The sequence below is a fragment of the Canis aureus genome, chromosome 16, assembly GCF_053574225.1.
Source record: "Canis aureus isolate CA01 chromosome 16, VMU_Caureus_v.1.0, whole genome shotgun sequence".
NCBI lineage: Eukaryota > Metazoa > Chordata > Mammalia > Carnivora > Canidae > Canis > Canis aureus.
Window position 1 is genome coordinate 37,208,766 of NC_135626.1, and position 15,992 is coordinate 37,224,757.

A 15,992-nucleotide genomic window follows, 5' to 3' on the forward strand; every position below is an offset into this window, starting at 1 on the left:
TAGAACTTCTAATTATAAACTTGTGAGTTTTTTTTTTTTTAATGTTTTTTATTTTAAGAAAGATCCACACAAACATGGAGCTTGAACACAGGACCCAGAGATCAAAAGTCACACAATCCAGCCAGGTACCTTTTGAGTTCTTTAATAAAGCAGATTTTTCCCCCCTCCATCTTTCTGGTGTCCCTCCTTTGCTCATGCCTAGATGGCGTCCACCAGTGCTGAGAGTGGTCCCTGGACAGGAAAGCCTCAAAAATGAGTACTGGTAAGTCTCAAGTTAACTCCTGAATCCTGACTCTAAGGATCTCTAAGAGATTTCTGAGCATCCAGAATGAATTTAGAAGGAATCTTAGGATTTTTCTGTTTAGGTATTAATCATTAAGGAATTCAGAAACTGGATTTTCTTAAGACTCAAAAAAATCCTGGTGGTAAAATTTCTTATAATTCTAGTAAATGGAAGAAAAATTTATAGTTTCTTATTAAAGAGAATAAAAGAAATCAGGACATCAATTTCACATTGACATTTTTATTAACGCCAACTGTTTTTTAATTATTATTTTTTTTAAAACAATAGCACAAAAATGTTTCAAGGAAGCAGTCTCACAATCTGATGACCTTCTGAAATACAGTTAAGCCACACCAAATATGAAATACCTGTTAATAACACAAAACAAATATTTTTAAAAAGAAAAATAAAAAGAAGAGGAAAAAGAAAGAAAAGGAAAAAAAGGTCGGGCAGAGGAAAGCAATGAGGTGTAGAGTTAAAACTCACTGGATCAGGTAGGCCAGGCTTGTTAGTAGGATACTCTGTTAAAGCAAAGAGTGGCACACACAGGCTGTGGTCTTTGCTGCTCTATCCAGTCACCACTAATACATGGCCCTGCAGTGGTTGCCACTGGCTTCTCACATGTCCACGATGAAGCAGGAGAAACCAGTGTTGATACTGTCACGAAGAGGTTTAACCATTGGCCTGTCGGACGACTAAGACCTTTTTTTATTTTTTATTTTTTTTTAAAAAGCAGAATAATTCCTTCAGGACAGCCTGGCTGAAAACCCTTTTGTTTCTATGTCTCACCTATCTGCATCTCAGGGTTCTTAAAAGTTATCTTAAAAAAGAAAGAAAAAATAATGTATATCAGTTTCTCTTATTTAATGTGGCTATAAAAGATGTTTCCTTATTATTTCTTTATCTCTAAGAAGGACACCGGGGGTGGAGGTTGGGGGTGGAACTAAGAGGAGGAAAAAACCCAGACCAGGATAGGTTTGGTTTGTTTTTTTAACATTTTTTTCTTCTTTTTTTGGCCAGGGGTGGGTATCACACAGAAGGGAAGGCATGGAGAATTACGATCCTTGGTTCAGATTGAGTTATGCAGGAAAATACATCTTCCTGATCAGTCCCCATGCCAAAAAAAAAAAAAAAAAAAAAAAAAAAAAGGACTAAACAAAACAGAACAAAAATCCCCAGGGGGGAAAAAAAAAAACCCCAAAACCAAAACCAAAACACTTGGATTTATGCACAGACTCTATGTTATACCAGCTATCAGCCTTTCATGTTTAACCATTCCCAGCAATGGACACTACCCTTGGCTTGCAGGCTGCTTGCAGAACCCACTTCACAAAAAAATCTTCTTCACCCAGAAGCCTCTAGTTTCCTTTTGGTAGGTTATAAAAACAGAACATCTGTCATGAACAGGAGAGTGTTAAATACTTTTAACCACTGACAAGGCTTTGGGAAGTTTCACAGTTTCGTTATGCTCTATTTTATTACTATCATATTTACATTTTTTATTTTTTATTTGTATTTTTATTTTTTTGCTGAATTGCTGATTTTCCTTTTTTCAATAGAATTTAATTCTGGAGTGTGAGCAGGAACCAGTTAACTACATTCATTGTCCAACCCCCACTGGTTTGAAAGAAGACTCCAAATTCTCGGCATGTGAATCAGCTGTTCGGTAGCCCCACCTTATCCCCCCCCACAGCCAAGCAGCAGAACCGCAGTGGTGGCGCCTAAGGGCTCACGCTGTAGGTGGTGAGGCCTTTCGCTGAAGGAGGTACTGGTGAATGCTCTCAGCATCTCGCTTTAGCCAAGCAGCATTCAGCAGGATATTTTCACAACACTGCTGGATGGTGCGTTCAGCTGAGGGAGCCGGATGACTCTCGAAGAAAGCCTGTTATAAAACAGCCCAGAATGCAGGATCATTACTAGCAATAGTAAGAATGTAATAATATCACAGGTCATGAAAAAACACTCATCTGTAAGGGATTCAAAAGCTTCAATCAGGGATCCCTGGGTGGCGCAGCGGTTTGGCGCCTGCCTTTGGCCCAGGGCACGATCCTGGAGACCCAGGATCAAATCCCACGTCAGGCTCCCGGTGCATGGAGCCTGCTTCTCCCTCTGCCTATGTCTCTGCCTCTCTCTCTCTCTCTCTCTCTCTGTGACTATCATAAAAAAAAAAAAAAAGTTTCAATCATGAAAATATACCACTGCCATTCCAAGGCTAAAAGAAAACAAGCAGCTCCTTGGACCTGAATACAGGAATTCTTCTCCAAATATATGCTTAAAATAGAACCAAAAGTTAATAAAGAGATAGAATCTATCGCCTTTCTTTTAGATTGATTCATCATTAGTAGTTAGTGTAGGTTTTGGAATTAGGCTTGGGACTCAAATCTAGGCTCAATCATGTATTATCCTATGACTTTGAGTAAATTAACTGCTCCGTTTTCTCATTTATGAGAAAATATTTACTCCAGAAGATTTAAGAGAAACCTACACAAACTGTTAACATAATAGTTGGTAGGCAGAGTCCTTAAAGACTCAAAACACATTCAGGCTGCTTCTAATAGAGATTAATTTGTGAAGGATGATAAAACTAGAAAGGTCTGATTGCTGCTCCAGAGACTCACATTTTTCATACAATAAAACTATTTTCTAATGAAGTATACTACATTTCACAGTAAACAAAGCAACTCTTGGGACACCTGGGTGGCTCAGTTGGTTAAGTGTCTGACTCTTGATTTAGGCTCAAGTCACAATCTTGGGATTCTGGGATCAAGTCCTGAGTTGGGTTCCATGCTCAGTGGGGAGTGAGCTTGAGATTCTATTTTCTCCCTTTGCCCCTCCTCCTATACACTGTCTCACTCTCTCTCTGAAATAAATAAAATCTAAAAAAATGAAAACAAAGCAGCTTTTAAACACCAACCAGCAAAAGGATGGGGGGTCTTTACTTTGAACTAGTCATCACAGGTGTAAAAGTGAGAATGACTAATTCATCAGATTAATTAAGTCTGTAACTTTTAGAAATCAATAACCTTATTTTATTCACAAAGATGACAATGGCTCCTGCTCCAAGGCTCCTTAGAGCCTGAGTAAGATACAGGACTTCCCCTCATTCCATCTCAACAAATAGCACTACTATTTACATAATAAGAAACCTGGGAATTAGGGAATTATCCTCGACTCTTTCTTCTTCCTCTGCCAGGTATGTTCACAACACAGAGTAAATATTTGTTGAATTAAAGATTAACAAAATCAAGCCCCTGGATTTCATTACTCCATTTCCCTCAAGCTACTTTATCATTCTTGCTTGAAGAGTTAGCATCAACATCTTCCCTTCCCCATTCCACACTGCAGCCAGACTGAAATTTTTATCATATATATCACATTAACTCCTCACTGTTTATAAGTAATTCAAGGGCTTTCCACTATTAGGAAAGTTTTTTTTTTTTAAGATTTTATTTATTTATTCATCAGAGACAGAGAGGCAGAGACACAGGCAGAGGGAGAAGCAGGCTCCCCTCGGACAACCTGATGCAGGACTCAATCCCAGGACCCCAGGATCATTCCCCAAGCCAAAGGTAGATGCTCAACCACTGAGCCACCCAGGTGTCCCATATTAGGAAAGTTTTAATATGGATTACTAGGCCCTCCATAGTCTGGCCTCTACCTATCTAACCAGCCTCAGCTTGGCCACTCACTGCCCTTTCCATCCAAATCCAATATATATACTTCTCCTTCAGAGTATGTATATCCTTTACGATAAAGGAACTGTTTGCATAATATACGATGTAAACTAAATGAAGGCAGAGATCAAGTCTTTCACTGTTTTCTCAAGATCTGAAATCTTTTTTTTTTTAAAGAGAGAGAATGAGAGAGAGGCAGAGACATAGGCAGAGGAAGAAGCAGGCTCCATGCAGGGAGCCCAACGTGGGACTGGATCCTGGGACTCCAGGATCACGCCCTGGGCCGAAGGCAGACACTCAACCGCTGAGCCACCCAGGCATCCCAAGATCTGAAATCTTAAAATCTTATTCCTAGCAATGGTTTGCAGAGTGAATGAAGTAACATTATAGCTCTCAGAACTTCCGAATTCACACCTCATAACCCCATTGCCTCCAAGAAGGTGAAGGCGAAAGTGACACTTCAAAAGTACTTCCCAATTAAATGCAATGGAAGGCTTAAAGTTAAGATGTTCCTAATCAGTGTAGATTTGTTCCTCAAATGCTGAACTTCATTACATAATTATTATCCTTTGTAAAGGCTAAGAGTCCCTACATAGCACCTGGTCTCCCTGTGCATATGACAGACCTATGAAGGTTATTAGAAAGGAAACAAGAACCATTATCAAGGACCTACTATTCTGTTCCAGTCCCACTATGTTAGTTACTTTAAATAACAATTTTATTATCATCTCATTTTATGGATGAGAAGACACAGGGAGCTCACAGAGGTTAAAAACTTGCTTGAAGTCACATAGTTAACATAGGGTAGGGCACAGAATCCTATTCATATCAACTGATTCCAAGGTCCACGTTCTTTCAACCATATTTTGATGCCCTCAAAGATGATTCCAAACCCATATTCTTCAAGCATTAAAGACACAACCCTATCTGTCTTTTTCCAAGCAAAAACAAGGATTAATACAACATTAGCCCAACACTGTATGATTACAATTTGGTTCATTAGTGTTTTTACTTACTAGCTTGAAAAATAAAAAGTAAACAGCACTTTGCTTACCTTAACTTCTCCAGCCATTTTATCAACTGCAAATCCCTCAACTGATAGCTGAAAAAACAACGGTGTATAGTAAATGCAAGAGGCTAGGAATTAAATTCCATTTACTCTAAAAATGAATCATTCTATTCTCTCCCAACTTTAGAATATTCTAGAGGATGCAGGATGGGTGATGGATAAGCCCATTAATAAAGCTAATAACTATTTAAAGAAACCTTTAAAAAAAAAAAAAGAAACTCTCAAACAGCAAAGAATGTAATCTATAAGCCTAGTGAATCATGGATGTCTCTAAATAACATCCATGATAAACCAGCTATTCAAAATAAAAATCTTCACATACCTTTATTAGTCTGGATATTAAGAATCCTCCCTGGTATCGATTATAAAGTTCTTCCCAGTTGTCTTTTATAAATTTCCAAGCAGCCTTCCTTCCATGCTTGCTGCCTCCAGCTACTCCACCAATTACCGATACAGTGTCCTGTGGACGTACCTCTTCCTAAAAACAGAAAGAGAACTAAAAGTCTACTTGTATTCAAAACATCTTCTGATACAAGAAAGAGCAGATGCGTTTGAGGTACCCAAGCAATTACACTGAAGACCCTCATTCTCTGTTTTAGGAATGACTAGCACCAGAAGCTTCCAGCAAAGAGGCTGATGTTTCACCTAAAGATCAGCCAAATTGAGAATGAAGCACTGAGAGAAGTATAAACAGGCTGCTCAATAGATACTTGCTTGGGTTCCTACTGGGTAAAGAAAGGAAGAGACAAAGTAGTTACAGGGATAAATAGCCTTTCCAGTTTATTTCTGCTTCCAAGTATTCTGATTCTTAACATTAGAGGGAGATAGGTCAGTAACAGAAGAACAGAAGCCCATTTCATTTTCCCCAGATGAAGAGGAAGCCTTAGTTTAAGGTTAAAGCAGATCAAGAAGACACTGAATCAAAGACAGTTGCCACAGATCAGTGGGTTACAACACCCTCCATAAGAAGTTTTCATTGTGACTTACTGAAAGTGCAAATGTGAGGACTTTCTGAATCAATTCAGGTGAAAGAGTAGCCCCAAGGACTCTTTCAATTCGGTTTTTCTCTTCTTGCATATCTGCTTGTTTGTGGAGCTACAGTGAAAAAATAAGGATAGAGACACAGTTAACTCTCCCCTAGAAGTTATGCAAATGCTTATGTGAGCTTTTCCCTCAATAAGGTGATACTTTTGCTCTATGTTCTCACTGGCTGTGACTGCAGAGTATGAAATTAACAAAATACAATAACTATTCAAGATGTTCAGGCAGGCACTATAGTTGTCATATGCCATTACAGTACGTCACTAAATGTAAGTGATGTGAATGGCTTGTCATCAGTTCTGAGCAGTTTAACATCAAGATCTGACGGGTATGATGTCTGCCTAATGTTCTATGTTAGATGAACAAACTAATCATCACTAATATCACTGAAGGTCATCAACTTAATTTCTAATAGTAAAAAATAAATGTTAATATTAATTCATTCAGTGGGATTCATTAATCCCATCTGATCAAGTGGGATTCTGTAGCATCACATTTTTAAATCAGCACATGCCAAATGCAGAAAATGAGGAAAACAGAGAAGCATAAAGAAAAAACTAAATTATTATGAGAGGTACATTACCAAATTGGAAATAAGATCATCTTATATCTGCTGTTTTGTGACCTTTAAAAAATTTTTAAATTACAGGTAAGTTTTATTTTCTTTCTACTTTTCTAGTCTCTAAATCTTCCGTAATGAATATATCAAGTCTTTTTTTTAATCATCAGAAGCAAAACATTATACATTTAAAAATTAGAATTAGAAGGAAATATGAGATACCTTTCTAAGACAACTTAATCTATAGACTCTCGACCTTTTGTCCCACTGAAGATTTTAAACTGACCAGTGTCTGTAGACCCCATCACAGGTCCCAGTTTCCTCTTATTTCCTTTGGACTCTTTTGAGAAGCAGTGAAGTAAAATGAATAGGAAATCAGGAGACTTGGGTTTTCTAGTCCCAGTTTTGCCTCTAACTAGCTGTGTGATCTTGAATAAGTCCTTAACCTCTCCAGATCTCCGTTTCCCCATCTGTAAAATGAATGGGGTGGACAGATAACTTCTAAGGTCCTTTCCAGCTCCAATATTCAAGGTCTGAACTCTGGCTTTCAGGAAGCATGGTTTTCCCTGAGGAGAACCTGTTACACTAGTCCACTAGATGGCACCATAACACTATGTTCCAAATACACTTTGAAATACAGGTTATTATTTTTTTTTTATCCTGCCTCATTATTCCTAAATTACCGATAGAAAACAATCCTCCTCATCTCCCATCAACTGGTTCCTTGAAGAAATCTAATTTGGCCTTCATTAGAGCTCTTCCTATAGTAAAGCAGAATTAGTAAAGCCAACTCACTTGTGTTAAATAGATGCAAACACTTATTAAATATACATACTAGTGTAAGTTCTTTAATGTATGCCAGGACATGAAAATGTCAAGGTTATTTGTCACGAGAATTCCAGAACCCCTACTTTGTTCCATAGTTTGATGGAAAAGACAAAACCCACAAATACTGATTTCATATGAATAATTTACATTGCATAGGTTCATAGAATATTAAGAATGAGAAGGGACTTCAATGTCATTTAATTGAAAGGTAAAACCAAAGTATAATTTTTATATTATTAGAAAGGAAAATCTTGTACATCAGTAGTTAAAGAGGTACATTTTGAGTTTCTTAAAGTTTTTTATTTTTCAAAATATTCTAATCATTTAAATATGTTTAAAACTAAAAAATTAGAAATTAGATTTGCAATTCTGATCCACTTGAGATTAGAAAAGTATCCTTTTTTTTTTCTTTTAAAGATTTTATTTATTTGAGAGAGAGAGATAATGAGAGAGCCAGCGGGAGAGATCAGTAGCAGGGGGAAGGGGCACGGGACTTGATCCTGGGACCCTGGGACCATGACCTGAGCCAAAGGCAGATGCTTAACCAACTGAACAACCCAGGCACCCCAGAAAAGTGTTCTTAATCCATTAAAGATGAAAGTAAAGAACATCCTATCCCATTTTTGTTCTGTTTGTTCCCCCTTAAACACACGTCTTTAAATGAATGGGCTTTATAGGTTTGACAGATAATTTAGGTATCTAGGCACATTTTGCAAATTTTAGTTGATGGTAATAGATTCAGCTCCCTTCATCTCTGATGCAACTAGAATAGTCAAGTGATTTCTTAGATTGGTAACTACATGGGCAGGGGGACTGGAGACAGCACTTGTTCCATAGCATTAGTATCAGAGATGATTATTAATTAATTAATTAATTAATTAATTAATTAATTAATTTAAGATTTTTATTTGAGAGAGAGAGAGTGAGGGAGCATGCATGAGTCAGGAGGAGGGGCAGAGGGAAAAGCAGACTCCTTAATGAGCAGGGAGCCCAACGTGGGACTTGATTCCAGTACCCTGGGATCAGACCTGAGCTGAAGGCAGCCGCTTAACTGACGGTGCCACCCAGGTGACCCAGTACTACAGTTTTTTTTTTAATTTTTTTTCTTTTATTTATTTTTTAAAAATTTTAAAATATTTTTTTTAGATTTTTAAAGCTTTTATCTATTTATTCTATTTATTCATGAGATAGAGAGAGGCAGAGACACAGGCAGAGGGAGAAGCAGGCTCCATGCAGGGAGCCTGACGTGGGACTTGATCCCAGGTCTCCAGGATCTTGCCCTGGGCTGAAGGCGGCGCTAAACCACTGAGCCACCTGGGCTGTCCTACAGTTTAATTATATGCTGACCACACTGGGAAAACTACAGAGCCAATGCAAGCAGGTCAATTAATTTCTTGTCCATTCATAAAAGGCACTGGCAAAGCTCAAACCCTTGAGACGCCTGATCATTTATCCCCTTTCTAAGTACAGACACAAACCTTTTCTTTAAAATGGGAAGAACCCTAGTAAGTTTACACTGAAGGGAAACATTTTAAGAATGTGTTAATCAAAATGAACACTTCAGTTTTTAGATTTAAGATGCATAAACTTATGAAAGTGAAAATATTAGGTAACTTTTGGCATCGTATTGATATAGTATGTATGAACAGACATTTTATATTTCTCCCATAGTTTCTTTTCTTTTTGAGAGAGAGAGAGAGAGAGAGAGAGAGAGAGAATCCTAAGCAGACTCTTGCTGAGCATAGAGCCCAACACAGGGCTCCATCTAACAACCCTGGAATCATGACCGGAGCCAAAAATCAAGAGTCAGATGTTTAACTGACTGAGCCACCCAGGTGCCCCTCCCATAGTTTCTTAGTATTTGCCTGTCTGCAATATGCATATCCGCATGTATTTCTTTTGCTCAGCATTTTAACCACCTAAAGCTCATAATCTCTGTGTCAATCCAAGTTCAATAGGAGAAAATGGGAGCCCTTTCCAAATTTACTCACCTTTAGCATAATGTCTAAGGTAGTGCCATCACCATGCTTCAAAACGGTCAGATAGACCTACAAGAGAATACATGAACGAAAAGAAGGCATCTGATGAAATGTATCTTGTTTCAAATAGTCTAATGTAAAGAACAGACAGAAAGCTATGTGTGGATATTACATACAAATTGTGGCAAAGAGCTTAGAGCCCACATTGAAAACCAGAAAGGTAGATGGCATGTAGTAAGTAACAGCAGCACACATCACCTCTCTCAGGGAAATGTGCACTGATGATCACCTTTCAGCACCAGAGTGTGGTCTGAAAAACTTTAAACAAATGAGAAGCTGGCTACAAACTTAAACAGCAGATATTAAATCAGAGTCAGACAAGATTTGTGGGTCAGTATACTTAGGTCATTTTTGGTTACCATTAAATACATTTCACACTATACATAGAATGATGCAGTCACTTAGAAATCAAGGTTATTTATCATGAAAACCTACAGGACTCCTCAGGTCAGCGGAGAGAATCTGTTTCCCTTCTACGTGGTCCTTAAACCGACGACGGGCTTCTTCTAACGTTGCCTTATGTCCTGCTTTTCCTAGTTTGCCCAGAACCAAGCCCCTCAGGAGTGCATCTAGATGACCTGATCAAGAAGTAAAAGAGACACGAAACTGCTTAAAAATCCTGTTTTCACAAATATACCACCTGGCTATTTTATAATTGTGTTATACCATGTCTACCATTTTTTTGAAAAAGATTTATTTAATCATGAGAGACACAGAGAGGCACAGGCACAGGCAGAGGAAGAAGCAGGCTCCATGCAAGGAACCTGACGTGGGACTTGACTCTGGGCCTCCAGGATCACACCCCAGGCCGAAGGCGGCGCCAAACCGCTGAGCCACCCAGGATGCCCCATGTCTACCATCTTGAACAAACACAATCAATTACCTTAGTACTTGAGAGATCACCTGATTTACATTATTCAAGTCATAAGAGTGAAGTGCTAAACAGACTAGATAAGCAAATAAATTTGCTGACTTTGTCTATAATTGCCAACTACCTGAATTTGTCAAATGTTCACTACATCCAGGTAATTACACTGCTAAGGATTATATGTGAAAGAAACAGGTTTAGATCATGCAGTTTTGACCCAAGATTCAGAGAATACATACAGAACTAGTATGCTATGTATAATAAATTGAGATCTCAGATTTTAAAAATCAACCTCTGATGGATCTATTTACTCCAAAGATGCATAAATACACAATAAGCACACAAAGACATGTTCAGGATTGGTCATTAGGGAAACGCAAATCAAAGCCACAATGAGATGCCACTTCATAACCACTAGATGACTGAAAAAGGCAGACAACAACAAGCATTGTCAAAGATGTGGAGAAATTAGAACCCTCATACATTGCTGGTGGAAATGTAAAATGTTGGGCCCCTTTGAAAAACAACCTGGCAATTCCTAAAGAGGTTAATAATAGAGTTACCGTATGATCCAGCGATTCTGCTCTTAGGTATATACCCAAGAGAAATGAAAGCACTATGTCCACACAAAAACTTGTATACATATGTTCATAGCAGTATTCACAATTATCAAAAAGTAGAAACCATCCAAACATCCATCAAGTGATGAATACACAAAATGTGGCATATCCATACCAGAGAATATTATTCAGGTAAAAAGAAATACAGTACTGATACACATTGCAACATGGATGAACCTTGGAAACATTCTGCTAAGTGAAAAACTGAGACACAAAAAGCTACATGGGGTAGGAGTCCACTGATATGAAATGCCCAGAGTAGGTAAATCCATAGAGATAGAAAGCAGATTAGTGGTTGCCAGGGATGGAGGGAGGCTGCCAGGGAATGGGGAGTGACTACCAATGGGTATGTAGTTTCTTTTGAGGCTAAAGAAATTGTGCTGGAATTAGACGGTGGTGATGGTTGTGCAACCTTGTGAACAAACCAAAAAAGACTGAGTTATATACTTTTAAAAGGTCCATTTTATGATCTATTGATTATATCTAAAAAAAAAAAGTAAACAAGAAATGATGGATTGCAATACCAAAATGGACAGATGAGTCACGGTATATTCATACAATGAATACCACTATGCAGTAAAAAGGAATGAACACCTGGATGTATCTCAAGCACATTAAATTGATCAAGGGAAGCTAAATGTAAGAAAAAATATATCTATCAGGATTCCATTTATATAAAGCTCTAGAAAAGGTAATATTAATCTAGGGTGAAAGAAGGCAGAACAGTCTTTGCCTGCAGGGGATGGGTCGGGGGTTCCTGAGTGGCAGGGACTGACTGGGAAGGGGCCCTGAGGCAACCTCCTTTGGTGTATGCATTTGTCAAAAGTTGCTAAACTGTAACATTTGAATTGTGCATTTTGCTACACTTAAATCATAACTCAGTAAAAGTTTAAGAAAACCACAGGAAATCAATAGATAACACAATAGGACATTAGTGGAGAACCAAATTATAATTCTGGCTCGGGTACTGACTTGCTATGTGATGCAAGGCAATGTTTTGTTATTTTGCTGTTTGATTTTTCCATCTATAAAACTAGAAAACTAAAGATATTCTCCCTATTTAATAAAGGGTTTTTTTGAGCCCCCAAATTTTAAGTATTATCACCATAAAAAGAAGTACAACATCCAGTGTTTGCCTGTATCTGTCTCCACATATCCCCTCCTGTCTTGTTTCTAGGGATCTGTGCTCCTGTCTACAGCCAACTCCTGACTCCTCTTGGTCACTTGGCCATTGCTCTAACAATTACTCTCCCCTCTTTCATATCACGAATTTTTCTATTACTACTCCATCACTGTCATCAGCACAAAAACATGTTATAAAATCTCCCACTTCAGGTGCCTGGATGGCTCAGTCAGTTAAACATCTGTCTGCCTTTGGCTCGGGTCATGATCTTAGGGTCCACATCAAGTTCTCTGCTTAGCAGGGTCTGCTCCTCCCTCTCACTCTCCCTCTGTACTCTCTCTCTCTCTCAAATAAATAAAATAAATCTAAAAAAGAAAAAAAAAAAGGCCTTTTCACTTTATTTAAAAAAAAAAAAAAAAAAGCCTCCACTGACCCCTCTCTCTCCAGACTGTCCCCTTTTCAGCAAAACTCCTTTAAAAACTTGTTCCCCCTACAGTCTGGAGACTCACAACTGTTCTTCACCACTCCACAAAATCAGCCAATGTAATCATCAATTCTCCTTCATCTTGCCTGACTCAGAGCAGCATCTGTCATGGTGAATAACTCCTGCTGCATTGCTTCTTAAGACATTGGGGACATCTTCTCCCTCCTGACTCTCCACCTCACTGGTCAGTCAGTGTTCCCTGCTGATCCTTCCTCTTCCATCCAATCTCCAAATCCTAGTCTAGTCTAGGACCTAGTCCTCAGACCTTTCTTCTCTCCACCTGCATTCAGACCCTATGTGATCTCATTCAGTCTCATGGCTGCAAATACCATCTACACATTAGCAGGATTTATTCAGCCTAGACCTCTAGGCATGATACTCTTCACCTGGATGTCTAAAAGGACCTCAAATTTCACATGTCTATAACCCAACTCCTGACTTCCTCTGCCCCCCAGCCTGCTTCTATGGCAGTCTTCCCCATTCCTGTATATGACAAATTCACTCCTCCAGTCTTCAGGCCAGAATGTGGTGGCTCCTCTTACTCCACCACACTCAGTCCCACCACTCAATAGTTCAATTCTACCTTCAAAACACACGCTAAATTTATCACCTAGTTGCAAGCCACAATTAGTGCCTCAATTGGATTACTGAAACAGCTTTGTAACTTGTCTCTCTGCTCTTCTTGTCTCCCCACTGCAGTTTGGTTTTCACACAGCTGAGTACATCCAGTCATGTTCTTCTGCTTAACTCTCAAATTTGTTTCTCACACCAGTAACTATGAAAATCCAAAATGTTGTACTAGGTCCCATAGGTCCTACAGGAGCTGAACTGCTTCCCACTCCCTGTCTCCCTCACTTACTCTGTCCTGACCTAACTAGCTAGTTGTTATTCCTTGAACAACCCAAGCATTCTTTTGCACTGGCTGCTGTCTGTCTGGACCATTTCCCTTTAGGTAGCCTTACAGCTCTCTCTCTCTCTCAAGTCTCTGTTTATGCTCATATATCACCTCATCACAAGTGACTGCTGCCCTGACCACTCTTTTTTTTTTTTTTTTAAAGATTTTATTTATTTATTCATGAGAAACACAGAGAGAGAGAGAGGGAGAAAGGTAGAGACACAGGCAGAGGGAGAAGCAGGCTCCATGCAGGGAGCCTGATGTGGGACCCGATCCTGGAACTCCAGGATCACACCCTGGGCTGAAGGCAGGGGCTAAACCGCTGAGCCACCCAGGGATCCCCTGCCCTGACCACTCTTGATGAGCTACAGGCCTACTCCTCTTTGCCTACCTTACCTAACTACATTTTTCTTCATGATGCCTGTTGCCACCTAAAATATCATATATTTAATAGTTTGCTGTGTCTCCCACTAGAATGTAAGCCACACAGGGCAATGCTTTCTTCACTGCTGTACCACTAGGTCCCAGAATAGTACCTGGTATTTATTAGATGCATAAATATTTGTTGAATCAATGAAGGGAAAACATAGAGCTCTAGGTAATTGTTTCTTTTTTTTTTTTTAAAAGCATTTTGGTTTCTTTTTTTTTTTTAAGATTTATTTACTTATTCATTCAGAGAGAGAACGAAGAGAGAGACAGAGACACAGGCAGAGGGAGAAGCAGGCTCCATGCAGGAAGCCCGATGTGGGACTCGATACCGGGTCTCCAGGATCACACCCGGGGCTGCAGGCGGCGCTAAACCGCTGCACCACAGGGGCTGCCCTGTTTCTGTTTTTCTTATTGCAAAGACTTTCTCCTAGATCAAGAATGCTCAGGAGGGGGATCCCTGGGTGGCGCAGCGGTTTGGCGCCTGCCTTTGGCCCAGGGCTCGATCCTGGAGACCCGGGATCGAATCCCACATCGGGCTCTCAGTGCATGGAGCCTGCTTCTCCCTCTGCCTGTGTCTCTGCCTCTCTCTCTCTCTGTGACTATCATAAATAAATAAATTAAAAAAAAAATGCTCAGGAGGAAATACCATCTTTAGTTATTTGCAGATGGTAGAAAATAATTATATATAAAGCCTTAAGATCACCATTCCTAACATTTATATGACAGCAAAAGAGTAAATATATGATTACAGAAGTAATCAGAGGAAAGAACACATGTAGAAAGGAAATAACTTCCTTAGTTCAGGTACTGTCTCTCAGTATCTTTACAAGTTGTACATATAAGGTGCCTGGTATTTATGGTAATAATAAATAAAATAAGCCAAAATTCCCTTTAGCTTTTCTTAATTATAGATGGGCCTTTGGAAGTGAGTACAAGATTTTTTCCACCATTTTTTTGTTGCTTATAAATCATATTTAGCAGTGAATATACATAACCACAACTGTTTCAATGTTGTGACCCATGTAACTTTACCAGTAAACTTAAAAGCCCTAAGATTTAAATTCTAGCGAGCTAAATATTTAGTAACATCCAGCAGATACAAAGATGCTACTGATACTCTTAACCACAACTGAGTTAAAAAGGACCAATTTCTCAACAATTCTTTCCCCATTCAGTACATCCATTACCTTCTCCGGGTTTGGGGTCCCAGCCCAGTCTCTCCCCTATAGGTGAAAAGACATCTTTCACAAACTCCTGGATTTCCTCATAGAAGTCTGTGTGGGACAAGAGAGTTGAGAGAATCCCCAGGTTACAGCTCAGGTCGCTCCATACAGTATAATTGGGCTCATTCACAAAAGCCTCCATGACTTTTAGAACCTCTACAGTGCTAATGATTCCAGCTCGAGCCTGGGATAGGAAAAAACATAAATTAATCTAGTCTTCAAACAAAAACAAAACAAAACAAAACAAAACCACAAGCATGCATTTTCAGCATTATCTACTGCTAGTTACTCATCTCTTTCATTTAAAGGAAATGAAACTATATAAATTCAGGAAAATTATTAGAATAAAAATCCTATCACGACAACATTCCTTATTTACTTTTTCCCTATTTATAAAAGAGGCACGTAAAAAAGTACAGTTTGTTTGGTGACAGATGGTAGCTATACTTGTGAGCACAGCATGATGTACAGACTTGTGGAATCACTATGCTGTACACCTGGAAACTAATGTAACATTGTGTGTCAACTATACTTCAATGAGAAAGAAGAAAGAAGAAAAAGAAAGAAAGAAAGAAAGAAAGAAAGAAAGAAAGAAAGAAAGAAAGAAAGAAAGAAAGAAAAGAAAAGAAAAGAAAGAGAGAGAGAGAGAAAGGAAGGAAGGAAGGAAGAAAGGAAGAAAGAGAAAAGAAAAGAAATAAAAGAAAAGTAAAGAGAAAGAAAAGAAAAAAAAATAGCTTCCTATTTCTATCCAGTTTCTGGGGCCTTTTATTTTTAAAATCCTTATACTTTCAGAAAAGATGCAAACATAGTTAGGGCTTTGGTTTTTGACAGAGGCTCTTTCAAAACTGGACCTGCAA

General features: G+C 38.8%; 1 protein-coding gene across 3 annotated transcripts in view; it reads right to left on the bottom strand.

Annotated features, from left to right (window-relative positions):
* Nucleotides 1–507: 507 nt before the first annotated feature.
* Nucleotides 508–15,992, bottom strand: part of NPEPPS (aminopeptidase puromycin sensitive) — a 103,993-nt gene continuing 88,508 nt past the window's right edge. For all 3 annotated transcript variants that reach the window (XM_077852980.1, XM_077852979.1, XM_077852981.1), the window contains exons 17-23: nt 15,100–15,319; nt 9,929–10,071; nt 9,446–9,502; nt 6,014–6,121; nt 5,349–5,504; nt 5,012–5,059; nt 508–2,165 (exon numbers count right to left, since the gene is read on the bottom strand). In XM_077852980.1, the coding sequence (XP_077709106.1) occupies nt 2,013–2,165; nt 5,012–5,059; nt 5,349–5,504; nt 6,014–6,121; nt 9,446–9,502; nt 9,929–10,071; nt 15,100–15,319 (885 nt within the window). In that variant the 3' untranslated portion in view covers nt 508–2,012. The remainder of the gene's footprint in view (nt 2,166–5,011; nt 5,060–5,348; nt 5,505–6,013; nt 6,122–9,445; nt 9,503–9,928; nt 10,072–15,099; nt 15,320–15,992) is intronic.